Genomic DNA, 11,036 nt, shown 5'->3' with positions numbered 1-11,036 from the left:
TGAATTTGATTAAATTAGAAATTAATTGAGAGTGTGAGAAATTATTTTGAAGCCGAGTGAGTAACGAAAAATAATTGTAAAAGAATTCAAAAGAATGGGAAATTATTCTAAGTCTCAAGCCGATCCAGTATGAAGAAAATCTTTAGTGTAAGAAATAATTTAAGTGAGCGGAAACTATTGTAAGTCTCGAGCAATTTTTAGTATGGGAAAGCGAGGAATGGATAGAGAATGAAAGAAGACCGATTAAAATGTAAAATAATTTTCTATCGAAAATAAAAACTTAGAATTTGACGAACCGAAGGGATAGACAATGAAGGAAATGCCAATTAAAATGATAGTTTGTAAACACCGTATAGATGGCAAAAACGATCATTCCGGTTCGTTGCAAGTGAGTTTTTGGAAAAATAATGAAAGCCAAAATTATTTTCGATAAAGAAGAAGTATTCTGAAGTGTAGTTTGTTTTGGGAATACTCTTCCATCAACAACTCTCGAAAGAAACGTACCTCGGTTCGTCATGAATATTGGTAAGTATCTTTTTGGGCACATCTGAAGTCTCAACTTCCCTGGATTTTGGCCTTCTGTCAAAATCCAGTAGGTGATTATGAGCCGTATAGGTGGGGACGAGGAGGATACTCTCCACTCGTTCTCCAGGTAGAATTTAGGACCCCCAGGGTTGACGGCTAGTCGCCATAGGGGGGGGGGTTATTGGGAATCTAGGGTAGACCTCTATAGCCATGAAAGTGATGACTTAAATAACCGATAACATAGGTTCCGATGACTTGAATTCCTATAGCCCAGATTCCGATTACCAAGATTCCGATAGCCAAGATTTTTAATTACCAAGATTCCGATAGCCAAGATTTTTAATTACCAAGATTCCGATAGCCAAGATTTTTGATTGGATATAATCCCATTAACCCAGAATCCCGATGGAGTAAAATTCCAAATGCATCTGTGAAAAATTTTTATTCAGATAGGTGGCGCTATTTTATTGCAGCTCATATTTTCCATAATACTTTAAGACTGTTTACATCAAACGACAGCACATTATAAGGAGTAATTTAAAAAATTTTTTAAAGTTTTAAAATTTTGATTCTAATTCCGTATAGAACTAATTATATTTGTAATTAATTAATTAATTAATTTTAAATAATTAAATAGAAAGGTATAACACCAAATTAATAATGAATTTTTTTATTTTAAGATTTTTTTTATTATTTTAATATAAAAACTAATCACTCAAAATTTATAAAATTTTATTTTTCAAATATACCATAGCTACTATTAGAACAATTTAATAATGGAGAAATCCAGATACAATGCTTTAAATAGTTATTTAAAAATGATCTAGGTTGGTCAAACATTAACGAAATTAAAGCTTTATTACTTCTAATTTTTTTGGTTTTTAAATGTAGTATTAGAAAAAAAATAAAAAAATATCATAGAGCTTCCTTCTATTTTTTATGTTAATAAAAAAGGAAAAAAAAAAATTAGGAAAACAGTTGACCCTGATGAAGACCATTTCTACAACTTCCCACTAATTCCATACCTAGGCACTTAAAATTGCATTTATGACGTTTTTCGAGCTCTTCAAGCTTTTGAAAAAAAAATTTTTTCGATTTAATTCAATTAATAAAAATTTTTAAAAAATTATTAAAACTCGGCTAATGTATGAAAAATTTTTTAATATATATTTGATAATTTTAAGAAATTAATATATATATTTATATACATTAGGGTGATTCAAAAAAAAAGAATATTTTTTTTTTCGTTTGGTACTCTGAAAAATAGGTTCCTAGACACCTCTAAGAAAGCCTCTCCAAGCATGAGTTCTTAATTGTAACGGGAAGGTCCTCCTTCTTACAGTTTTCTATTTTTTCTTATTATCAGATAGAAAAATTTATATCTCGCTTCCAACTACTTGAAAAAATATCTTGTTCCTTAGATTTTGTAGGAAATTGAATGCTCTACAAAAAAGGTCTCTTACGATTTTTTCGTAAACCCAACCGTTTAAAAGATATTAACGGTTAAAGTTTGATTATTTTTGGGAAAATTTTTTATTTCTTATGAATTTTATAACTCAATGAAAAAAAATCATTATGAATGATGAAACTCATAGTTTTGTAGGAAATTTACTGCTCTATAAAAATGGTCTTTTATGATTTTTCGATCAAGTTGAGCGTTTACGAGATATTCATCGTCAAACATCAATGCATATCAATTTTTCTAGTTTTTGATCAATAATTCGAAAAATTTCAATTTATTCTGTGAGTTTCAAGGAAATTTAGACAAATTTGAGTTTCTATGAATAGAAATATGTTATGAACTATTTTTTTAATTAGTTTTTTTAGTCTTGGACATGTTTGATTACATTAAAACAAAAAATTAGTGCATTTTTTTAAATATATAATTCAATTTAGTGTGTTTCACTTTTTTATCGAAGAATTTATTTATTTAATTATCAACTGCCATATAATTTTCAATATTTTCAACATAACGGTACACTTTTACTGTAAATAATTTCCTCTATTGCAGTTTGGGTAGTTTTTTCGATGTTCTTTGATAATTTGCAATAAGTATTGGAATTGCTCTTCATTTTTGTCAAGCATTGATTATACTCACTAACTAATGCAACAGCTCGTTCTGCTGAATCATTAACAACTTTCAATTGGTTAAAGTATTCTTTATTTTCAATGTAACTGTCATTAGTAGGCCACGATTCAATATCTTTATCAAGGAAGTCATATGGTAAATCAAAGATTTTAAAGAGATTTAAAGACTTTTTAGAAACAAAGTCACTCAGACTTTTTGCGTTAATGAATTCAAATCGTTTTTATCAATTATAAATTTTTAGCTTTAGAATCTGTACCGTTACGAGTATTAACAGCTCCAACAATATATTTTTTACTTCCAATGAAACGGTATCGTCAAATAATGATAAAATGGCAAGTTCATCACTTAAATACCATAAATGCAAAATCATTTTTTCATAAGTTGCTGAAGAAATCAATGAATTGATATTTTTGTACTCGAATAAATTTTTCAAAAACTGCAAGTCATGATTAGCAGCAGTTGTTGCAGAAGTTGATGAAAACCAAGCTTTTAAATACAGTGTAACTATAAATATACAAATTTGCCGAAGACCGTCCAATTCTTTATTAGAAAGTTTAAATTCATTTCTGAATAGAAACATTTTTAAACTGTAAATTGCCTTCGCCATCCACCTAGCATGATGAATTGCACCAGGACGTTTGAAAAAATTTCTTCTTGAGGCATTTCTCCAAGGAAAATCAACGACAATTCCAACAATTCTTTATAGTCATCTCGGGGTTGTAGTAACTATCAAAAACAATTAAAAATTTGTCAGAAACAAGAAAATTTTTTTTTCTTAAAATCGCAGTTAAATCATACCTGTAAGGATTGTGCAATTAAACTAGATATTTCATTTTTTTTATCCAAAATGATATCAGCAACAACAGTATCTTCAATTCCAGATTTATAATTAGTTTTATTTATTTCATCCCATGATTTTTTAAATCTTCCGAACATTGGTACGTTTGGCCCAGATGACACAGGCCAATATACTTCAAATGCACTTCTCAATATGATCTCAAAAATGTGGTGACGACATGGTAACTAGATTAACTCTCTTCCCAAAGTCTTTTCAATTGCCTTACATGTACCGTTATGAATTCCTGTATAAAGAAAATAGATAACTATCGTTAAATTTAATATTTTCAACAAATTGTAGATTATATTTAAAATCCAAATGAGTAAATAATTCTCAATAATTTCAAAAGTGAAATTCAGTAAGCAATAAAAATTAAACTAGAACGTTAATAATTAAATATTTTTTAGATTAAATTATCATTGATAAGTTACCTGTATTAACTGCCGTCGTGTCAAAACACATCGCCTTAACATAATTAGTAATACCCCATTCACTCAATGTCGATAAAATGGCTGATGTTTGATTGTCTGCCGTCCCAGAATTCATTTTTGAAACCCCAAGTAATTGTTCGGTACCAAATGCAGTTAAAATAACTGGTAGCCGTTCCACAGATTTTGATCCAACAAGGTCATTCAGCATTTTTCCGTCCCAATGCACAACGTATTTATCGTGTGTCTTAAAGTTGTCATTAAGTCCTTTAGCAATGTCTTCTCTTTGAAGCATACGAGCTCGTTGAATTGAACTATAACTGAGCGTTGTATCTTCAATTTTAATACCTACTGCTAGTAAAACCGGAGCAATAATAAACATCGCATTTCTATTGCTGACATTAGCTCGGTCGAGTCCAAAAATGACTTCAGGAGTTAAGACATCAAGTTTTGCTCGTTTTGTCGGAATTGGAGGTTCATACTCTGAATCAGATCCAAAATTTGTAACTCCACTTAATGTATACGTAGAGAACGACTCTGATTTTTCACTTGGAACAATCGCATGACTGGTAGACGGTTGATCTAAGTCTGGAATAAGATCTGTTTTATAAATTAAACGAAGAAAATGTATAGAATTTATTCATTTTGATGACAAATAATTAAGAAAGGACTCCAAAAATTGTCTAGTCAAATGTCATCTAGTCATCTATGAAAAGTTACACTACTACCTGACTTTATAATAATTAAATATCTCAGATACTTACTACTCTCATCTATTCCCATCATAGTTGTGGTTATGTTTGATACAGGTATATTATTAGAAAGAATCTCTTTATGGGTACCGAATTTTTAATCCAAATACAACTTTCTAATATTATCATCAAGCACTTTTAAGGATTTTTCGCTCACAATGTCGAATAATTGTTCAAGATCAGTCTGAAATTTCATTTCCTTCTGGTTTTGCGCTGAATTCTTTTTATCGAAATTTTTTTGTAATTTTAACCATTGACTGTGATAGCGAAGAAATTTTTGACTGCATTAGGAGCTCCACTAGTTGGAATCTAATTTTTCTCCACAGTTCAATAACTTGGTCAACTGAATTTTTAGCACTTTGTTTGATTGAATACTTTAAAATTTTAAGTTGGTAGAAAAACACACGCATAACCTCTTTCACTTTTGGTAACTTACGTTCCGAAATTCTTGGTAGAGGTATTCCGATAAAACGTATTTCTTTATTCATTGTAGGTTAATTGATGATAAATAAATTTATGTGATGATTATAAGACTTATTTAAAATGAATTATTTTATTACGTATTCAAGATGATCAGTTTTAGGAACACTGAAAATACGGTATTAAATGGGTAGATACTGAAGATAGTTGAGAGTAAAAACATAGATGGCGTTAGTTTCAGAAGACAAACAGAAGAAGAAATGGAATTCAAAACAAAAATCCCCTCGAACGAAAATTTTATGTATATTTTGTGAAAAACAATTTAAAAATACGCACTGAACAAATTTCATAATAATAAATGACAACGCGATTAAGATTTTAAATTATTAAAGATAAAATTAAAAAAATATTATTAGAATAAAAACTTTCAAATGAATTTTTGAACAGAAAACATCTATAGGAGTTGCTTTTATAATAAAAACTCAAATTTGTCTAAATTTCCTTGAAACTCACAGAATAAATTGAAATTTTTCGAATTATTGATCAAAAACTAGAAAAATTGATATGCATTGATGTTTGACGATGAATATCTCGTAAACGCTCAACTTGATCGAAAAATCATAAGAGACCATTTTTATAGAGCAGTAAATTTCCTACAAAACTATGAGTTTCATCATTCATAATGATTTTTTTCATTGAGTTATAAAATTCATAAGAAATAAAAAATTTTCCCAAAAATAATCAAACTTTAACCGTTAATATCTTTTAAACGGTTGGGTTTACGAAAAAATCGTAAGAGACCTTTTTGTAGAGCATTCAATTTCCTACAAAATCTAAGGAACAAGATATTTTTTCAAGTAGTTGGAAGCGAGATATAAATTTTTCTATCTGATAATAAGAAAAAATAGAAAACTGTAAGAAGGAGGACCTTCCCGTTACAATTAAGAACTCATGCTTGGAGAGGCTTTCTTAGAGGTGTCTAGGAACCTATTTTTCAGAGTACCAAACGAAAAAAAAAATATTCTTTTTTTTTGAATCACCCTAATATACATCATATTAATATTAATATGAATCTATCATTATTTGTTTATTAATCCATATGAAAACTATTCTTTAGTTAAACTAAAACATTAATATTATTTAATAATTATAAGATATTCTAAAAGTATTGTTTATTTATCTAACAAATGGTCTCAGTGTTGGTTGTTTTAAGGCTTTATGCTTTCTATTTCGTATTTATTATATCTTATAATTTATGACCTCTTGAGAATATTTAGCTAGAATAATTTTAACTAGGAAAACCCTTGAGAAATGTTCGACACGTGTTTTCCTTTTTATGAGTTTTCACAAAGGTCTAGTTGTTAAGTAACACGTGTGCATTTTATTCAAGTACTTTTTGTGTTTCTGAGAAGTTTTAGTAAATGGTTTTGTTTATTGTATGTTTTGAGAGAGCGTTTAAACTAAATTTATGAGTTGCAACGGTTTTCGAGATTTCAAGATAAAAGACTTATTTTATATTTATATTTAAATAGAGTTAAGTAATTTGAATTTATATTAATTACCGCGTAATGCATCGACAACGACACCTATGATATTTTAGGATATAACATGTTTGTTGAAAGTATTATAAAACTATACCAATACTTTAACGGAAATATCTTAAGAGGGAACCACTATCGAATTCTCTGAGAAGTTATATATGATGAACAATAAGGATTGAGCGCTCCGTCTCCCCCCACTACTTATCTCATTTCAAAGTAATTTATTTCCTTAAATAACAAGATTTCTGACAATAAATTCCTAAAATTGCATATGTTGATTTTTTGTTAAATTTTATGGCCAGTAAATATATGAATTTTTGACTTTAAAAAATGGAACCAGGTATGACTTTGTAGGAAATTTAATGCCCTTCAAGAATCTGCCATTTAAAAATTTTTATCTCAAGTGGTTCAAAAGTTACATTATTGTTAATGAAAAAAGATTTTTTTACGTGTTATTTAAATAGGAAACTTTGAATGCTCACCGACACCTTTCAAAATTAAGCTAAAAATCTCTCCTTGCAGGGGAATTTTTTTTTCAATATATAGGTTCATTTTAACCCATGAAATCGATATATATATATATATATATATATATATATATATATATATATATATATATACGATATGCCTGCTTGTCACGACGATAACGTCATCAATTCTTAAGGGATCTCAATGAAACTCAACATACTTATTCTATCGACTACTAGGAAGGTCAAGTTCAAATATGAGCTTAATAGGTCAAATAGTTTAGAAATTACAGCATTCAAACATTTTGAAATTTGATACTTTCACTACTTCTCCCTCAAATAACTTTTGAACGCGTCGAGTTATTCGATTCCTGTAAAATGTATCTAAAAGCTTAGAAATTAAACTTAAATTTATGTGCTCACATTTTTTTCTAAAGCAAAAAAAATCCATCTTTGGATCATTTCTAAGAAATTTTACTCTTGCAATTGTTTCGTTTTTTCGTTCGTTGTATGAATGTTACAGGTTATCCTTCAATGTAAGAACTAAAAAATATATGACTTTTCAATTAATAAATCAGGAATTTCGTCATATTTAAAAATAATGTTATGAGTATTCATGTATAAAAATTTTTTTTTGATAATTCAATTATTACACAGATTTCCACATCACCTACGAGGTACTGTGTAGTAAGATGCGTCCCCTTTATTAAACGTGGCGGATCCCCAGTAGGCCTTCACCACGTAGAGAGAGAAGAAGGAAGCAACATTGTAAATTTACTAAATAAGTTAAATATTTAGTATGCTCAATTATATATCTAATTAATCGATCAATTAATAAAAAAAGAGTGTATATAAATTTCACGTGTTTTAAGTGAAACTTCTTTGGCAAAATTATGAACTTTCAAATTTTCAAATTAGTAGTCAGATATTAATATCAGGAAATTAAAAGGAGATAATATATGAGAAACTAGAGATGCCAAAAAAATTTAAGACTAGTATTTAAAAATAAATGAAGACAATATGTACGAATTACGAGTGATTTTTTATTTAAAATATAATATTTACATGTAAGTTTTGTATAACCATTTAGGTTTCAATTGTCTTAAACTTTTTATTAATTTTTATCAATTCAAAAATAATCAAATAAATAAAATTTACTCATGGAAAAAAAATAAAAATTAATGTTTACTGTTTTAAATAATAATACAAAACCCTGAGGTTTTTTGCTCGACGAGCAGAAAGCATCAAATTTCGGCCCGCTGCGCTAAACGAAATTGCCACTTTCTGCCTTCGTTGAGCAAAAAAATAGCATACACTCCTTGGGAAGTAAATAAGAAAGCCTCAGATCACATGTTTTGAAAATCAAGAAATTTAAATTCTTTTGAATACTTCTGAATACTCTTAATACTTTTGAATTTTCTACTCTTATAGAGATTTAACGTTGTCAATTCTTTTGATAATCAATTTTAACCAGGGTTGAATGATGGCGGCTATTAATAAAAGTTTTTAAAAAATTGAACGAGTATTGTTATTCTGATTATACTTTAAAATCTCTATGTATTTATATTTGTCAGCTTAAAATCAAGGCAAAAAATTCGTATACACAGCTCTGAAATATATGTATATTGTTTTTTTTTTAATTTAATTATTTATTTTCTTGTAAATATCTTCTCTAGAACCAAGACAATTTAGTTAAAATTCAATTAATTAATTAACTTACGCTTAATTAATATTATTTTTCATTAAATACTTTAAATCTTTAAGTATACTGGTACACAAAAAAAGACTTATGATCCTAAGGTGGAAATTGAACAATAAAGCTCATCTTAGAACATGACCTTCATATTTATCTGTAGAATAAGTATGTTAAGTTTAAAAATGATCCATAATGAGTTAGAAATGATAATTTCGTATCCAATCCAAGTAATTTTTAGATTTTTACATTCATTTTCATGAAATCTACTTCCATTTCGGCTGCCGAATGGTCTTTTTTTTTATTGGAATGACTTTAGCTCTTTTTCACCGAGCTGGGTAGTTTGAGTGATTAAAACAATTATTGAAAATAATTGTGTAATCTTTTATCATACTCGTGGGCAGGTGCTTCTGTACTATCATGGGGATGTTATTGAGTCCCGCTGAGGTCTTGTTCTTGGCTTTTTTTAGCAGCAATTGTACTTGTACGTGTGTATGTAGGTGCATCTCATGGTCTTGGTCGTGTGGGGTAGTCGGCTGGATTAGTTCTTGAAAATGTTGTAAGTGTGATACTGGCCCTTCTACAGCTTTCTACTCTTTCTTTAAAAATTTTTGCCACCGAGTCCGCGTGTTCTTTGAGTTGTGTCCCGTTGTTGAAGTATCTTGGTGAGTTAATTGACTCAAAGTATTTTCCTACAATATTTAGTTTTACTATTGGGTTAGTAATACTATATTTATCGTTTACTTCTTGTGGTCGGGTGTTAATTAGTGTTTCGTTTGATATTAGATCAGGATTGTTTTTGTTTATTATTAGCGTCTCTAGTTTGGGTGGGTCCTTATATCTGAAGTGTCTGTTTATGTTAGGGAAAAATTTTGTTGAATTTTTGTAGTTCATATTTTTTGCCATCATTTCCCAGTATGCCTCCTCTGATCTTTTGAACTCTGTTTGTAGATGTTTGTTGACGAGTTTGATCATCGTTATTAACTGGACCTTTTTGTCGGTGTCCTTGAAGAGCTCGTTGACTAACGCGGACTTATATTTATGGAGTTTCTCAATTTTGTGGTTGATGTATTTTTGACAGCCTCGTTTGGTGTTGATCTTCACCAGTGGGACTTCGGCTTGTATGGCATCCTTTATATGATGTTCTAGTTTCTGGATACTTGAATCTGTTTCTTCTATTGTCATATTTTTGTCACGTGGTAGATGTTCTGTGTAGTGGTCTTCAAGGTACTCAGCAAATTTGGTCCAGTTAGTCCGTTTGTAATTATATCTACTTGCTGGAGGAGGTGGTTTGTTTACGCTTACGTTGATTTCACTGCAGCCTACTGTGAAGCAGATAGCCCTGTGATCGCTGTCGTAAGGGAGTGTGATCAGTTTCCCTGTTACTAATCCATGAAGATTGAACCTAGAGTCGGCTAGGCCACTGCCTGTGATCCAGGAAGGATCCCGCGCTGGGAAACGTTGGTCTGTTCGGGGAGTAGAGGGCAGTCTTGTAGAAGATGCCTTCTTCCTCTAGCCACTTGTTGAGTACAAGTCCCCTTTCATTTGGATTTTTATCTCTCTAGCACGGATTCCTCGCGTTACAGTCTCCTGCCATTATAAAGTAGATATTGTCTACCCGGAGTTTGAAGTCGAAATATATCTTCTCTAGCGCTTCAAGGAACGTTCTTTCGTTGTTACATGCTGCGTATATGCTGATGATTATTATAGTGTTATTGGTGTTGCTCTGGTGTTTAATGGCCGTGTACTCGATGACCTTGTTTTCTTTTGCATTTGGGTAAGAGATGACTGTGAAGTTGATCTTGCTGTTGATGAGAATGGTTGTTCCTCCACCTTTTTTAGAATTCAGTCGGTCGTTACGGATGAAGGCATAGTTTTTGAAAACAAGTTTGTGTTTGCTGTTGAATTTTGTTTCTGAGATTAAAACTATATCTATTTTGTGGTAATTTATGAATATCTCGAGGTTGTATCTTTTCTTGTTTGTGGCTAATGAATTTACGTTAATTGCACAGAATTTGATTGTACTTGTTAAGGAGTTATTGGACTCCTGACTGTTTCTTTGGATTGGCGAAAGTTTCTCCAACGTTCGTATAGCGGTTAGGTTATAGCCTCGCGAGCGTTAGGTTCACTATTCGAATCTCGGTTAGGGCGTTTTTCTATATTTATTTATAAGGCAAGCGTAAAATTTAATTAAGATTAATGAATGTGAATTTGATGTGAAACCTTATCCTTCCTCCACCTTCTTTGAAAAACTCTCAGAAACAGAAATGTAAAAATCAAAAT

At 30.1% G+C, this 11,036-nt stretch overlaps 3 protein-coding genes and 1 long non-coding RNA gene across 6 annotated transcripts in view; 2 read left to right on the top strand and 2 right to left on the bottom strand.

Annotated features, from left to right (window-relative positions):
• Positions 1 to 11,036, top strand: part of LOC141534949 (uncharacterized) — a 206,498-nt gene that overhangs the window by 33,605 nt on the left and 161,857 nt on the right. The gene's annotated exons all lie outside the window — the stretch shown is intronic.
• Positions 1 to 11,036, top strand: part of Snsl (snustorr snarlik) — a 45,289-nt gene that overhangs the window by 1,674 nt on the left and 32,579 nt on the right. The window lies entirely within an intron of this gene.
• The window catches only part of LOC141535254 (uncharacterized), a 56,629-nt gene that overhangs the window by 18,412 nt on the left and 27,181 nt on the right, over positions 1 to 11,036 (bottom strand). The gene's annotated exons all lie outside the window — the stretch shown is intronic.
• On the bottom strand, positions 2,905 to 4,892 carry LOC141534817 (uncharacterized). Of its 3 annotated transcripts, XR_012480495.1 has the most exons (4): positions 4,233 to 4,882; positions 3,884 to 4,164; positions 3,413 to 3,696; positions 2,905 to 3,340 (listed from the first exon to the last, which is right to left on the bottom strand). XR_012480495.1 is itself a non-coding variant. In XM_074254394.1 (2 exons), exons 1-2 carry the CDS (start codon positions 4,260 to 4,262, stop codon positions 3,638 to 3,640), a joined length of 438 nt encoding a protein of 145 aa, XP_074110495.1. In that variant the 5' UTR covers positions 4,263 to 4,892; the 3' UTR covers positions 3,347 to 3,637. The 3 variants fall into 3 exon arrangements, 1 of the variants encoding a protein (XP_074110495.1); XR_012480494.1 differs by having other exon boundaries at positions 3,884 to 4,892; XM_074254394.1 differs by lacking the exon at positions 2,905 to 3,340 and having other exon boundaries at positions 3,347 to 3,696; positions 3,884 to 4,892.

This window comes from Cotesia typhae, unplaced genomic scaffold, assembly GCF_013202065.1.
Source record: "Cotesia typhae breed Kobodo isofemale line unplaced genomic scaffold, CoteBio_Ctyphae scaffold_13, whole genome shotgun sequence".
In the NCBI taxonomy this organism is placed as follows: domain Eukaryota; kingdom Metazoa; phylum Arthropoda; class Insecta; order Hymenoptera; family Braconidae; genus Cotesia; species Cotesia typhae.
This window is presented reverse-complemented; position numbering and strand designations above follow the sequence as displayed.